This window comes from Pteronotus mesoamericanus, unplaced genomic scaffold (genome assembly GCF_021234165.1).
Source record: "Pteronotus mesoamericanus isolate MK-2021 breed Mesoamerican mustached bat unplaced genomic scaffold, CSHL_Meso_final contig_2, whole genome shotgun sequence".
Taxonomy (NCBI): Eukaryota; Metazoa; Chordata; class Mammalia; order Chiroptera; family Mormoopidae; genus Pteronotus; species Pteronotus mesoamericanus.
In genome coordinates this window covers 15,986,915-16,003,702 of record NW_026555084.1, presented here as the reverse complement: position 1 = coordinate 16,003,702, position 16,788 = coordinate 15,986,915, and the positions used below count along the sequence as shown (strand labels likewise).

Below are 16,788 nucleotides of genomic sequence, written 5' to 3'. Positions count from 1 at the left end.
TTCCCCATTTTGAGTGGGGAAGATAAATAATATACAATTATAACAAATGAATCATTAGTAAGAGGCAGAAAGGGCAAGATAAGAACATAAGTTAGGAGGCTGGGAGAATCCCCGACGTCTCATCGCCTGTCCAGCTGCCCCCTCCTATACGTGAGGAAGACGGGCCAGAGACAGCAGTGACCTGATCAAGACCAAGCTGGTTAGAAGCAGAGTTGGAAATGAGAACGGTCTTCCTGCAAAGCCAATCCTTTCTTCACTGCCTCCCCCACTATTACTTTATTTTCCTGTCATCACCCAGTCCTTAAAACTTAAAACCACGGGAGGGAAACTAGAGCTCAAGCACCCCCTTCTTGGCCCCAAGACCAAGGGCCCCCTCCCTCTCCGGCATCAGACCTTGGGACCCAGGGAGAAGCCCGGGTTGGGAGGGGCCTGAACACGCGCCGGCGCGTCCAGCAGGTGGCAGCAGGGAGCAGCCGCGCCCCCCCGCACCCCCTCCCCCCCGACCCCGCGCGCGCTACCACCCAGCGAGCCCGCATCATGGATGTTGAGCTCTCTTATTTCGCTTTGCTCGCCTTGGTATTCGAGACCCCAGACGAGGACCAGGATTCATGAACGGGTCGCAGAGGCCCGGGCAGGGGCCTCTGGCTCCCGACGCTGGCCGAGAGGTGGGTCCCGGGGCGGGTCACGGCTCTCCGAAGCCGGGCGGGGACGCGCTGCCCAGAGGAGCCGGCGCCCTGCGCGCTGCCCCCGCCCTATCTCCCTGTGGTCCACACCCCCTTTGGGCTCCCGAGCCGCTGGGCTGGAGTAGTTGGGGGTGCGCGCGAGCAGGCGCTGCCAGCCCTGCTTCTGCCTCTGATTCACGTCCGAGGGCTGCAAGACCGGGGCGCCCGCGTTCTCCCCGCCTCCTCCTCCTTCTTGCTCTCACCTGCGCCTATTAGTCCATTCGCCTTCAAGGCCAGTGGCTACAGCCCAGACCGAGAGGGAGCCGCAGAGAGAGAGGGAGAGAGAGAGAGAGAGAGCACCTGAGGATACAGAGCTGGCACTGGACCGCCTTTTCACCCCCCAGGTGATGAGTGAGGTCGGAAGATCGGAAGATTTTAAAAGCAACCAGAGCCTCCGTATTGAATGAAAGACCCAGTGCAAAGGCATCACCATGAACACGAGCAGTAAGTGGGTCCTCCTCGCCTTTGCCATGGGAACAGGGTGGGGGCGGGAGGTGTAGGAGCCTGCGCCGGGGCTGCCTGGAAGGAAGAAGGAAGGAAACCTGGCTTCTGGGTGGACACATGGCCCCCAGACTCCTTCTTGGTCTTTCTGTGTTCACCGGCAGAGGACTAGGCATCTGGCTTTTCATGATAATTTTGCTAATGTTTTATCGGCAGCGCCACTTGCCTCTGTAGGGAAAGGCTGCCTGTCTCCTTCTAGCAATGCCTGGGAAGGCCTCAGAAGCAGTAGTGGGGCCATTGTCTGACTGTGGGGTCTCTGAGGAGACCTCTCTGCACACAGCTGGAAAGCCAAGGAGAGCTCAGCTGGTCCTGGATCTGGGAGGAACAGGGAGGCTGGCCCTCAGTGGGTGGGTCTGGAGACCGTAAAATATCCCTCTCCTGAGTGCCTGCAGCCCCGTGGGCCCGAGCTAATTTCTCCACATAGCTATAGGCTGTTTAGCCATCCCCAGAAGGAGAGAAAAAGAGACAAGCCCCTTGGCCAAGATCTCTAACATGCCAGAAGCAACAACTGCTTTGCAGAGCCAGGACCAGACATTTTGCTACTGGGCTGGGCCCCAGCTGTTGAGAAATGCAGTCAGAAATACACGGAGGCCCAGTCCATTGCTTGTCGGTGTAGTCCCTTTGACCGTGGGCACCTGCTGTGGCACCACCCTGAACAGGAAGTCCGGGTCCAGTCCCCGCGCCTGCTCCCTCATCAGCTGAGCTTGTCTGGGTCATTCAGCAGCAGGTGGGGTTATTGAAGCAGGGACCCTAGGAACATTCACTTCCTTGGGTCTGACCTTCCCATCAGTCTCCTTTCTGGATCCCAGATTGCTCCTCTGTAAAATGAGAGGGGTTGATTAGAGACCCTTCTAATCTACGAATCTACAAGTTTCTTCTTCTTAAAAAAAAAAAAAAAAAAAAAAGGCAAGCTAGAGCTGAGCGGCAAGACCAGAAAAATCAGAATCTTCTGAGGCTGCATCCAGAGCAAACCCTCTTTCCCCACCTTCCCTCCATTTCAAGGCTGTTGGCATGGAGGGAAGGACACAGAGCGAAAGCCACCGAAATGGAAATGGACTATATGTATTTACTATGTATTTGTATGACTCCTCTCTGCCGCCTTGTTCTGTGTAGTACATAGCTCTGCTAAGCAAGCTGGACTCCCTTTGCCTCTCTTAGCCAAAGAATTTGCCTCTCGATTTTGCCAGTCTGGCACAGCGCTTTGGCTTCACACCAGGCTCAGGCAAAGAGCGAAAATCTGTCGACTCGATCACTTAGTGGGCCACATGTTTGCATCTGGTGCTTTCAGACAAATAAAGATGGGAACAGCCTGTCACTTCTCACTATTTCTAGCAAAAACTGTATTTATCGGAGTCCTTTCTCACGAAATGACAGAGGAGAAAAATGGTTGATCTTTTTTTCAAGGACCTAAGAAATAAGGTAGCAAACCATGGCCCCTGGCCTTTTCTCTCTCCGGACTTGTAAGGAATGCTCATCCTGTTGGCAACACTTGAAAGAGTATTCTTGAAAGAACAAGGCAGAAATTTTTACCTTTTTTTTTTTTTTAAAAGAAATAACAACCAGTAGAGTTGAATACTGCAGAAGATAAGCACTGACAAAAATGTCATTCCAGCCTCATAGACTTTTCCTAAGTAGGGAGAATGTGTTTATTTTCCAGGAATGGTGGAAAATAAGTAGAATAGAATGGGGGTCCCTGCGGTTCCTATAAAAGGAAGTGCTGCTACCTGGGGCGATATTGAAGACACACGTGCTTGGGGTTCAGGGGCGGGTCTCTGTCATCACTGAGGCTCCTCGCAACCCTGAGTCCCTCCAGACGCACAGAGAGGAAATCAGACCTCACTGCTGTGAAGGAGTGACAGGTCATAAGGGCATGGGAACAGGGTGTTAACAGAACATCTCTGGGGTGACCTGATCTAAGCAAAACCGCTCTCCCCTGTGGGATGTGAACTTCTAAACTTAATCCTCATGCCTGAAACTGAACCTAAGAGAAACTCTTGCTTAGTCTTTTACTTTCCTTGACTAAGTCCTCACTCTCCACTGGCCACTGTGCTAAGCATTTCACCTGCACAGTCACGCCAAACTCTCACAACCAACCTGTGAGATCGGCATTAAAACTCCAATTGTAGAGGTGAAATAATCTAAAGGTTTACAATAACTTCTTCGAGTCATGGAATCCATCATTGGATTATGAAAGGTTCTTAGGTGCATTCCATTTTGACAGTGCAAACCATTCCTAATCCGTGGTTCGAATGTCACAACTGAAGTGGGGGCAAAGCATGAGCTTAATTATTGAGTTCCTAATCGCTTCCCCTGGAGAAGAAGAGTGAGGGGTGCAGTCTTGGGACAGCGAGTAAGAGTAGATAGAGCTCGGTCCCTGGACTCAGGTGGCCCTGGGTTCTAGCTCTCCTTTTGCCATTTATTAGCGCCGTAGTCTTCAGCACGGTCATCCCATCTGCAAAGTGGGAATGAGGGAAGCTCCTTCAGTATAGAATGAAGACACGTGTTAATGTGTTGTGTAAAATTCAGGATGTGGTACCTTGGGTCTAGTTGGCACCATGTCACTGATGGTGGTCAGACAGTCATCGTCACTGCAGCTATTGTTTTGGCTGTTGATTTTATGACACTAGCAAGCATTATGATATTATCACATTACTCAACCGCTTGAACATTATACCTTCATCATAAATTGAGAGGAATTCCAGAAGTGTGATTTTCAGGATTAAACTGGATTATGAGAAAATGCTTTGCAAACATGTGTATATTGTTTTTATTAATAAGAAATACATGTCTCAAGGTCAAAAGCAACAGAGCACTCAGTCAGCGCACACCTCAGTATGCATTTTTGTTTCACCAGAATCCTTTCCACTGAAATCTAGCTGAGCTTCCGGACACCACAAAGCAGGACTCTGAGAGAAAGGGGTAATTTTGGAGATGATGGAATGGGCTGGCGGTTCAGACTTGGCGGAACGCAACAGGTGGCATTTGGCCCTCGGAGCCAGTAAGGGAGGGGAAGGAGGGCCCCTTGTGGGGAGAACAAGACACCAAAGGCACGAGCAGGAGAGCAGAACACCCAGGGCTGAGGAACCGGGGCTAACGCTGAGATGACGCCCTCCCCTGGGCGAAGGGCTTCCGGGCAAAGGAAGGGGAAAGAGCAACCGTTCCTGCCTTGGCCTCTGTTGGGAGGGTCTACCATCCAGCCTTTCCTCCCCTGGCCTGCACCCGACAAACTAATTCCAAGGACCCAGCATTCGTCTCCTGACCTACTGAGGCAGCCCGCTAGCTGGTTCCCCTCACCCGCTCCAGGCCCTGCACTCTCCTCATCCACCCTCTGCATCACACTCTACTTAAAATGCGGATCCCGCTGCTTGCTCTTACGATGTGAGAGGAAACCCCTCAGTGAGACCTCCAGGGTCCTGAGTGGCCTAGGCTGGCCCGGCCCCACTCAGCCCCAGGTCATCCGAGCCACACCATTTTCCATGTGCCCGTGCCATTTGCCTCCTTCCAGTCCCTCTATGTACCTGCTCCTGTCAACTTGGCATGTGCTCTTCCTTCCCCCCGGAAAGCCTTCCCCCTGTAGCACTGACCCCTCTGCCCCCTCCCAACCCCTTCCCCCAGGCTGGCCGCCTCACCCTCCAGAGTGGCAAAAGCCCTCTCAGCCCAGCAGTCAGGCCCCTGATGTACGTTCTCCATGCACCTTGACCCCTTTCCCTCAGAGCCTCGCCTCTGTCATCACACACTCATCCATGTGACCACAGGCCACTTTCCTGAACCCACATAGCAAGAAAGGAGCTGCCCCCAGATCCCTTGCTCTCACACAAACCTTGGAATCATGAGGACACTGCCACCGGAAGTGCACCTTCTCAGGCAACAATACATTTTTGGTTACTTCCTGTGTCTCCCATTCTCATGTTAGTCCCAGGATTTCCCAGGCCTCTAGGTCCAAAGCCAGGGGAGACTGCTGACCCACAGTGCCAGAAGCCCTGAGTACCAGAGCCAATTCTGTGTCGCATAAAACGCTGTGTTCCTTACTTGAGCCAGAACTTCCAGAGCTCCCGAAAGCTATGGCTTTTCTTGGTACAAGACCCAGCGCTGGCTTATCCTTGAGATTGAAGCATCATGTGTGCCATGTACAATGATGCCTAGAGCCATCTTCCCTCATTTCATCAGCTTCCTTCTGCCCTCGGGCCCCTTCCTGGGTCTTTACCATGGACTGGCATGCTAACAAGTTTCATTAAAGAGAGTCTTGGGGGGTCATACAACTCCCACAATGATGTCATGGGATAAGCAACACCATACTGGAGCAGTAAATATCTGAGCTTTGGGGTATGGATTCCTGAGTTCAAATGCAAGACCTGTGGTGTACTCTGTCTGTGATCTTGGACAGATAGATCCCATCTCTGAGCCTGAATTTTATCATATGTAAAATGTGAGCTGTAATGCCAATGTACAGGGTCGTTGTGAGGATAAAGTGAAATAACCTGAGAAACTCACTAGCATCGGGTCTCAGGGAATGGAATTGAGCCCGAAGTTGAGCTGACCACTGAGTAGAGCTAAGTTCTGAAATGACGTTATCATAAGAGCCAAACCCTCTGGTTGGAAATTAGCCCGTTTTGCTGGGATTGTAGCCAGCACGAGGTTCTGTACATAGGAAAGCCATAGCTTTCAGGAAGACTATTAACCTGGCGTTGTATATGTCACGGGTTGAAAAGGGCAATACAGGAAGGCAGGATCCTAGGATAGCCACTACCTTCGTTCAGAAAAAGTCTGAGGGCCAGGATTTTGATGGTTGTAAGAACAGAAGTAAGGGAAAAGATCCTTTGGAAAATAAAGCCTGAGTGACCTAGCACCTGACTGAGTTACAGGGTAAAGGAGAAGGGAGTCTATTAGTAAGGGTCCTGGCAGGGAGCAGATGGGCAATCTGAAGGGAACTCAATAGAAGGAACCTTTGCAAGTGTGCGAGAGGGGTGGAGAAACCAACAGGGAGAAGCGAGGATGGCCCAGTACTAGGAGGCTAGTAACAGCAACCCGTCACCCTTCACACCACAGCTGTCCCCAGGCCTGACGGGGCAACAAAACAAAACAAAAGAAAACACCGGAGACCCAGCAAGCTTTAGTGCAAGGACTGCCTGATAGGAGCTGTGGCCCCTGGCCCCAGAAAGGCAACCAGCCATGGCAACCCCAAAGGAGGAGGCAGGGGAGTCGATACCCTGAGCTCTTGCTTGGATCCCTACAGTGCTCCCCACTGGCTCAGTCCAATCGAGAGGCAGAGAGCAAGGAAGGCAGTCGGTCAGTGGGCCCATCATGGCCTGCCTCCTAAGGGACCCTGCAGGGTAGGGAAGGGAGCAGAGTGGGTCTGGAGAGGCAGGGAGTTCAGGACTGAAGACATGCAGCACAAGGGGCATGACGACCTTCCTCTGCTAATGTCATGGCCGGGTGGGGACTCTAAGAATTCCTTGAGGAAAGGTGCTGCTACACACACAAACACAGGAGGATGCCCTCTAAAGAAATTCTAGATTTGCAAAACAGATAAAATAGAGATTGTTGTATACTTTATAAGGACAGATTTAAAAAACAAAACAAAACAGTGCTTCCCAAATGAAGCAGTTGTTGACAAATGATTATTCGAGACTAAGGGGGCGTTAGAAGAATAGTGTAAGGAACAATTGAAAGACCATATAACAGTATGATGAATATAACACATCTCTGCGAATCACAATGTGATTTCAAGAGTACTTGTATCACATAAAGGAAGTGATATCAATTCTGAACTCCAACTTTCCTATCTGGCAAAAGCTTTATCTTACTGAGATAATATCTGCTGTGGTGAATGGTCAACAGCTGGCTGATACCCAACATTAGCCAGATACCATTGTAAAAGAACAGAAAACAACCAGAAGTATGTGAGCACCTTTGCCAATTAAATTGTTCTCCTGTAGTTCTTAAGGGCACAGAGTGGAACTAAATAGCTGGAATCAAATTCCAGCTCTGCCCTTCACTTGCTGTGTGTCCTTGGGCAGGTCACTTACCTTCTCTGAGTGCACCTCAGCTCCTCATCTCCAATGATAATCACAGGGGGTATAATAATAGTGCCTCTGTCATAGAATTGTTATAAAGAATAAATAAGTTAATAGTTATGAATTGCTAAACAGTGCCTGGCATATAGCAAGTGTCTATATAAAGCAAATAAAAATAGTATATTTGTATTTGTACAAATATTATATAGTATACTTATAAAAATAGTATACAGAAATGAATATTTGCTAGAGCTGCCATAACAAAGTACCGCAAACTGGGTGGCTTAAGAAACAAAAATGTATTGTCTTACAGTTCTGAGAGCAAAACTCCAAAATCAAGGTTTCGGTAGGATTGGATCCTTCTCAGGGCCTTGAGGAGACATCTGGTCCAGGCCTCTCTCTCCCTGGTACACAGGAGACTCAGCGAACCCCAGGGTGTCAGATGCTCTGAACACCAGAGTCAGTTCTGTATCCTGCAAGTGCTGGGCTCCTCGCTTGAGCGGGGCCTCCCAGAGCCCCTGAGAGCTGTGGCTTTCCTAGGCACAGAACCCAGCGCTGACTCATCCTCCAGGCTGGGGACAGCACGCGTACCACACGCAGTAGTGCCAAGGACCATCTTCCCTCACTTCATCAGCTTCCCCCTGCCCTCAGGCCCCTTCCTTGGGCTTGTCCCTTTGTCCCTTCACACGGCCTTCCCTCTATGTGTGTGTCTATGTCCATATTTCCCCTTTGGATTAGGATACCAGTGGCACTGGATTAGGGCCCACCCTAATAACCTCGTTTTAACTTGCTCACCCCCGTGAAGGCCCTGTTTCCAAATGAGGCCACATTCTGGAGTGCCTGGGGTTAGGACTCCAACATACAAATTTGGGGGATCAGAAGTCAATCCATACCATAGTGTTCGTTAAGTAAATGACCCCCGCCCCCCGTGACAGGAGAAGACTTTGCTACGGATTGGTTTCCCCTGAATTGCAGCCATTCCCCAGGGCTAGTGTAGGGTAGTTGATTATTAAACCCGCATGTCACAGAGGTTATCTGCCTAGTTTTGATGTTTAAACCCTAATTTCACCACCTCTGAGAACCTGAAGGGAAAAGTTCACACGTAGGAGGCCCCCAGAAGGGAGGACCGCAGCGGCTCAGTAGCCCACACTCCCTACCAGACCCTCCGTTCAGGTCATTAGACACAACCGTCCCTTTTCAATGGTGTAATGGGATGTGCAGTCAAGATACTGGTTTTCAGTCTGCCTAGTCCCTGGGAATGCCCAACATGGGGAGTAAGAATTGAACTGCTCATTTGTTCGCTCAACATACATTGGCTGCTGCTGCCCCCAAACTCCACCCCAGACCTGACGCTGGACGCACAGCAGTCAGTATAACAGACACAGCTCTTGCCTTCCCGGATCAAACAGGGCCAGCTGGTGAGCAGCATGACGGGACAGATTTTTCTCTGCCCTACACCAGGTTTTCAATGAATTGGAGTCATTTGCCACCATTGGGATATTGGGAAATCAAAATTAGGATTTACAGCTTCTCTTAAAGAAACAACTGGAAGATCTTGAGTCCCTGGCCCTATTTTGATATGTGACAACAATCAGTAGGATTGCCAGTTGTCAGTGCGACACGTACTCATCTCTAGTGGGCCATGGTTGCCACCACTTCCTGTTAAGTTGCACGAGAACAGCTTAATATTTTGTTACCTTGCTAATGTAACTAATTGAATTTTTAAATCCTTGCCTAGTAGATGATCCATGTGATGTCAAACATGGAGAAGTGTATCTCCACAGAGATGTGGAATCTGCAGCATATCTGTTAATTTCTATGAAAGAAAGTCCTGCCTGGAGTTAGCAATTGGTTAACACTGCCATGTTATTAAAGTCCTCTTGAAGTGAGCACAGCCTCACTGCGTGTCCATATTTCCCCAGCTGAGCTATTCCCAGAAGGGAGATAGCATATCCTGTTGGATACAGTTGGGCAAACAATGTCCCACCCCATCACCTAGAGGCCAGTTTTGTTTCCAGGGGAACCTAGGGGGGGTGGATGTTAGGCAGAGACCAAAGGAAGGAAATTCTGGAAAACTGGTTCTAGCTCAGGGTGCCTTTTCCAGCCCACAGGAAGGTACTGTGGGAGGCTGACCTGTTCCAGAGATTATTCTGGTATATAAGATATGCCTGGTTTAGCTGAGAACATCTAGTCAACAGCATGAGCTCCAAAACAGTAAGGTCAGTTTTTATACCCACCTGGCTAAGGAGTGGTTACTGAAAGACCACATATTGACCTCTTAGGGCTACGCAAGACCTCTCCTCTGTCAACATGGCATTCTCCTGTTGAGAAAGAAAGGTGAGAAAGTAGATAATGCCAATGTCATTACTTCGGTGGAGGGCAGATTTCCTTCCTTCCTTCCTCTGAAAGAAATCAGGGTAGCAAATAATTCATAAAAGCCAAGCACAGTGCCTGGCACATAGTAGGTGCTCAAAAGATATTTATGAATTAATTTATTCATGAGAAGCTCACTCTCTTTTCCTTTACAATAAAGACCTCTCTACTAAGCTCTAGGTTCATTTTTGACCATTTGCTAAGTTGCCTACCTGGATATTCCAAGGCATTTCAACCTAAATTTGAATGAACTTAAATAAACCCACAATTTAATAAACTCATCCTCTTTAAAGAGAATAGAGGAGGAAAAAACTGCTTCAGTTTTCTGGTTCCATTTGATTTCTAGAACCTCCATCTACCCGGTCCCCGAAGTTAGTAATTAGAAAGTAATCCTGGACTACATTTCCTTTCCCTCACTCTCCCGTGTTCAGTCTGTGTCCACATCTGGTCATTCATACCTCCCAAACATCACCTGAACTCTTCCCCTCCTCAACTGCCATGACTTCCCAGTGTCTGTGAAAACAGGAGTGGCAGCCATTGGAGTAAAAGGTTGGGTGGGGGAGGGGGGTTGATCTCAAGTTCAGTAGGAAGGAACAGGGCCCTGTGGGCTGCTGTACAATGTGATTCCAGGCTGCATGGACAGGAAGAGGCTGTAGCACTGCTCCGCAGAGCCGTGATTAGGCTGCGTCTGAAGCATTGTGTTCAGAGTGGACAGTAATCAAGTGGAGCATGCCCAGGAAAGAGCAGCCGGAATGGTGGAAGGACTTGGACATGGCAGGGATAGGGCATTGAAGGAGCAGTAGGAGGAAGGTGCCAGCCCGAGTCAGCCCCTCACGTTTGTTTTGTGTTTGCCTGGGAGTATGGGAGATCCCATGACAATTTCACACGATGCTATTGGGCTGAGCCCTGCAACCCAGAAGTCTCCAGCCTCCTTTCTAAATGTATTGCCAGGCAGACAAGGGGTCCAGGCTGACTCCACTTTGCCGCCCTGTTGCTCCCAGGGCTGTGGTTACTGCTGTGTGCTCCTGCAACAGCCCCGCCCTCTCTCCTGGCAGGATTCCACACTCTACTGCCTGTATCATTTGCAAAGCTTCTTCCTCGCATCTGCTTCATTTTGTGCAAAGCACAGGTCGTTCTTCATGGGCTTTTATCTCTTGCCCTCACCAGCACCAGCAGGGCCAATGAAACGACTGCATCGCAATAGTCAAATGACACAGCTGATCTATTTTAAGCACCTGAAGCACCTCTACCGAGTGCCAGTCTTCCCCAGCAGGCTGCTCGCAGCACGCAGGAGCAGGGGCAGCCAGGGGCCTGTTCCCATGTTTTGAAATCTGGGGAAACAACCCAGGGATCCAGACCCTGCCAGTCCAAGGACAATCTAAGGCGACCATAAAAATAGATATTTTCACAGTCAGCATGTGTTGTTCTGGAAGGAGAATTGCCTGTGATGCCAGGATTATATGGTACAAGAACCTCAAGTGGCCATAAATCCCTCTTTCAAAGGCAGAGACAGAGACTGGGCCCATTACATGTAGGGAGAAGGGACGTGGGAGGGAGCATTTTAGGAACAAAGAGAAGCCCAACCCACATCCGGGATGCCTTAGCCTCAAATCCATTTTTTTTCCCTCCTCATCAGGAGACATTCTTTTCCAGCTATAGCCTGTCTGAGTGTAAATGTTTTAATTTAAGAATTAAAAAAAATACGTAAAACAATTCTTAATTGTTTAATTCAACAATCCTACCTAGGCATAGTCTGCATTCTGTATCTAAGGAAGGTCCCTATGTTATGTTGTTTTGCAACATCCTTCAGAGAACCTTCCACAGTCGGTAACTGTTTCATCCAATAGCTTGTTTTATTCATTTCTGTTTTCCCCTTTTGAGAATAAGACACATTATGGCTCTGTGACAGGCCTGTCTTTTTTGTTCATTGCTGAGTCCTCCAAACGCATTACAGCGCTTGGCACAGTGATAACTGCTAATAACAGTTTATGTTTGTTGAGTGTGTACTGTGTACCAGGCACACTGCTAAGCTCTTCACAGACATAAACTCACTTAACCCTCACAAAAGTCCTAGGAGGTAGACACTAATATTATCCTCATTTTATGAAGGAGGAAACTGAGGCTCAGAGAAGAGATCATTGGCCCCAAATCTCACATTTAATAGGTAATGAAGCCTTGAATGAATAGATGAATAGATGAATTTAATGAGGGATATTTATATCCCCACTTTGCATAAAAGGGAAATGATACTCAAAGGTGAAGTCACCTGGCCCCCGTCACACGAGCCTGGAAGTGGGGGCCGGGGACGGCAGCCACCGTGATCTGACTCTGAGGCCTCCTTTCACCCCTTCCTGCTTCCTCCCCTGCCTTTCCCCATTCTGCTGTGATGCAGGTCACAGGCGAGAGTGTGATTTGAGGTGGCTGTTGGGTGTCCCAGCACTGCTCTCCCATTTACTGGGCCATGACACAAATCCCTGCCCCGTGTATGCCGACGTGCCAGGCACTGTGAGGCGGGAGATGCACAGGACGGGGGCGTGACCTCAGACTGCTTCCTCCCAGCATCACCGAGGGACAGAGGGCACCCTCGTGGGTGCTGCAGGGGACGAGTGAAGAGGAAGGCAGGCCACATCCCATTGGGAAAGCTGGGGGTGCTGCACGGAGAAGACCTTGAGAAGTGAATAAACTCCTGGGAGGTGGAGTAGAAGGGAAGGAAGGGGCATTCCAGATGGGCTTATTCACTCACTCTCGCAGCGAGTGTTCCACAACCCCTTGTTGCACAACTTCTATATCTTGGGCTCTTGGCTCGGGTGAAGGGCGAAATAAACAGATACAGAATGTTTGGGGAAATGTCAGGAAGTCCAGCTTGCCTCCACTCTGTGGAGGATGAGTAGGTGGAGAGTGAGGAAATACGGCTGGGGAGTTGGTGAGGATCAGATCTTTGAGAGTTTTAAATGCCAGGCTAGAGAGTATTTGTTACAGTCTATGGCCAATGAGGAGCCGTGAGAGCTGAGCAGTGACCCGACCAGAGCTGTGCATTATTTAGGACCATCTCCCCGGCAACACACACCTGACGGATCCAAGAGCCCAGGGACAGGGAGAGGCAGGCTAAGTGCGGTGGTGCCGGGGTGAGTGGAAGAGGGGAAGGCGCGGCTTGCGGAGACGGTGAGAGTGATTCCCTCGCCCACTGGGCGTTAGTGTCCGCATTACCGGCTTATGCCCCCAGGTGGGCCTGTTATCTGATTCTGATTTCTGGGATGGTGCGAACTGATACTTTGAAAACTAGGTTACTGACCAAATCGAGCTGCCTATGTAGTGTGTTTGATAATCACTAGAGCTGTGGAGTCAGACGGCCTGGGTTCAAATTCCAGCTCTGCCACTTCCTAGCCATGCAGCCTCCAGAGACTCGCTTTACCCCCAGAGCTTCAGTTTCTTCTCAAGGCGGGACTATTAGGGGGCTACTGAGTGAGGGGTTGGACATAAAATGCTTAGCACAGTGCTTGGCACCTAGGAAACGATGCTTAATAGTGGTAAAGTAATGAAATACATTTGAGTTGGAAAAACCCCCTTTAAATATACAAATTAATCAACACATTGTACTGTTAAGATACAGTCACCTCTTGATCATTCCATTGGGAGAGGGGAGCAGAGGTATGGGGGAGCAGAAGACATTTTTAATTGAGTAGGAAGCATGTCATACTAGACCAGGGTTGACACGCTTTTTCAGTAAAGGGCCAGGCAGGAAATATTTTGAGCTTTGTAGGCCATACAATCTCCATAGCATGAAAGCAGCCCTAGACAACGTGGTCTCAAATGGAAGGATCTATTTACAAACATAAAGATGGAGAGTGATTTGGTCCATGAGCCCAACTTTGCTGAGCGCTATACTAATAATCTCTTAAGATCTCTTGCAACTTTGACTTTCCAGTCCAAAAGGATGACACAGGAATGCCTAATTCTTACTTAGCTCATCTTTGTAACTGCAAGGGGAGTTTGCCTCAAATATGGTAGAGAAGATGCATTGGAAATAGTGACAACGAAGGACTGTACGAGGTTGTCTCTGTTTCTGTGTTTGTTGCCTTCGTGCTCAGCACGTCCCATAACTCACACTCTGATGTTATATGACTCTTCTCAAGTGGTCACTAAGTGCCAGGCTACACAGGCTGCCCTGGGATCTGCTCAGTAGACGGCGCTCAGGCTGCAGAGGATGCTACTCAGGCCAGAGATGCTCCCTGCTGGGGAAGTACAGATACTCCGGACTAGAGCCTCAATGTCCACAGCGAAGCCTCCCCCTGCTCTGCTCCCCATTCACGTTTCCTACTCGAAGCCCGCCTTCCCTTGTCATGACACACAGGAGCCATATTGTCTGTCTAGCATGTTTTATCATCCCTCCTTCTGATTCTTTGCAAGAACATCCGCCCCCCAGTTCCATGTAGTACTAATGGGCCGTCAATTGTGGGGTTCTGCACCTCCCCAGGGGATGACATATGACCTAGACTAGCCAACCCAAGCTTCCTATCTACCTTAGCCACAAGGATTTGTTCATTAGTGGACATTAGACCCAAGAGAGGCCCACCAAGTGTTTCCCAGAACTGGATAGGGAGATACTGGGAAGGAGATAGATATTGGGAAGTATTCATTCGACTAAGGTTGCTGAGCTGAGAAGATGAGGGTTGGGGGATACTAGTGGCCATACTTATCCAATATGTGAGAAGAAGCTGTCTGAATAGAGAAAGTCATATCTCTGATGATACAGTAAAGCCCCTGCACCCAGCCAGACCTGCGGCCAGAGGCTACCTACCACACCCCACCTGCAGACCTCCCAGTTGCAAGAACCAAAAAAATTCCCTTTTTGCTTACACTGGTGTCAGTTGGATTCTAAGTAAGGCTATTCTTCCCATTGGCAATTACCTCCTCCCGTTACCCCCATTCATCACGATCCTAGCCATCTTTAAGTTAAAAGACTCTTCTACTTCAGCGTTCTCATATCCACTCCTGTAGTGATTTTATTCCCTCTTCTGAAGTCCCTGCCCTCATTTAAAACATTCTTATGGTTACAGGTCATTTGCTATACGTCAACATGGTTTATTCATGTGCATTTCCTAGCATAGGGTATAGTGTATTTGCTCTCCAACTGCAAGCCACAGACCACCGGAGAGCCAGAGAATTATTTCTGGAGCTTACAAGTCCACGTGTGCACCAAGATTCAGATGCATAATATTCTGTCAAATGCATGGGTTTGAGAAAGTTCAATATGGCAAAAGCTACCATAACTATTACTTCAATGTAACCCCAATATAGAGAGGTTAACGAATATCTATGACATTAAAAAGGAGTTCTCAAATGACATGGATGTATGCATATGTAAAATATTTTGAATTTTACCCTTAAGATTTGTGTACTTGACTCTATGCAAGTTATACCACAATAAAAAGTAAAAACTAAAATAAAAATAAAGGAGTCTTCATACTTGACAAGCCTGTCCATCACTAGTCAATGCACAAAAATTAAGATAGATCATCGACCTAAGTAAACTACAGCAAAAACTATACAGCTTCTAGAAAAAAATACGGAATATCTTATGACCTTGAGGGAGACAATGACTTCTTAGCACATGTAAAGCACCAAAAATGGGCAAAAAATTCTAATGGATACCTCACAAAAGAACACAAGCAAATGGTCAATAAGCACACAAAAAGTGCTCAATGTCGTTAGTCATCAAGGAAATGCAAATTAAAACCACATTTCTACACATACCAAAATGGCTAAAATTCTTCATACATTGTGGTGGGAGTGGAAAATGGTACTACAACTTTGGAAAACCACGAGTTCCTTCACAACTCAACATACACCTACCTACAATCCAGCAACTCTTCTCCTAGGTTATTTACCCATGAGAAATGAAAACATAGATCCTGCAAAAAGATTTGTGCAAGAATGTCCCTGGCAGCTTAACTCATAAAATCCCACAGCTGGAAATAACCCAGATGTTTATCTATAGACAAATGGATAAACAAATTGTGGTACATTTACACAGTGGAGCACTACGAACCAATGGTTGGTACATGCCACAGCATGAATGAGTCACAAAAGCGTGCTGAGTGAAAGCCAGACATAAAAAAGCACATACTGTATGGTTCCAGTGTATGAAGTTCAAGAACAGACAAAACTGACCTGTGGATAGACAGAGTTTACCTCTGGTTGCAGGGTGGAGGGATTGATTGCAAAGATGGCAGCAAATTATCTGGAGTGATGGAAATGTACCTTATCTTGATATGTTATTTACATGGGTTTATATATTTGTCAAAACTCATTGTAATTATAATCTATATATTTCATTATTCATAAATTAAACACACACATACGGGGCTGGGAGGGCCTTTGAGAGATTCCTAGGCTTAGAAACAGAAGAACTGACTCCCTTTAAATCTCAGCTCTCCTACTAGCTCTGTGACATTTGGTGGTATCCTCATCAATCAAGGGGCCCATTCTATCAGCTTTGCTTACCTCAAACGGCTATTTCAACTATAACAACACCTGGGAAAGTGCTTGGTAAATGTTTAAGCATTGTACATTTCAAGAGACTCCTCTCCCACCAGTTTTGTCCTGGTGTCTCCCCGGCCCTGAAACTCCAGCCGCACCGGCCTCCTTGAGGCTTTCTAGCCTCAGGGCACTTGCACATGCTCTTTGTCCACCTGCACTGTTCTTGCCCCTGGTCTTCCATAGCTGGCTTCCTTGCGTTCTTGCACTTTCAACTGAAATGTTTTACTTTCAGATTACCTGTCCCCAGCCCTTACTATGTTCCTTCATTCTACTTGTTACAGTTTGTAATTATCTATTTATTTGTTTATGTACTTACCACGTATCTTTCCCACAGAATTGTAAACTCCCAAAGGAGAGGAAACATGTTTGTTTTATTTGAAATAGGGAAACATGTACCTCTTCCCCCAGCTACTTCCTCCATAGCCAAACTTCTGCTTCCTCGCTGCCTTGCTGCCTTCCTTGAAATCCATATGCGTTTCAACAAATAATATGCATCCCCAGTCTTTAGCACCTAGAAATTAGCCAGAAAATATTGCCGAATAAATAACTGCACCAACAAACATGAGCTTTCGTGCATGGACTTTATCTGTTTGTGCTGACTTGGTACTTTCTGCTTGGAGCCAGGTCTTGCCTGGGGC

The 16,788-nt window shown here is 48.1% G+C and overlaps 1 protein-coding gene across 4 annotated transcripts in view; it reads left to right on the top strand.

Annotated features, from left to right (window-relative positions):
* The first annotated feature begins 509 nt into the window (after positions 1 to 509).
* ABLIM3 (actin binding LIM protein family member 3) overlaps positions 510 to 16,788 on the top strand; it is a 100,291-nt gene continuing 84,012 nt past the window's right edge. For 3 of the 4 annotated variants that reach the window (XR_008528709.1, XM_054568209.1, XM_054568207.1), the window contains exon 1: positions 776 to 1,166. Coding sequence is in view for 3 of the 4 variants with exons in the window: in XM_054568209.1 (XP_054424184.1) it covers positions 1,154 to 1,166 (13 nt within the window). In the remaining variant the exon portion in view is untranslated. Of the gene's footprint in view, positions 666 to 775; positions 1,167 to 16,788 lie in introns of those variants that run through there. The other variant, XM_054568206.1, reaches the window with a different exon arrangement.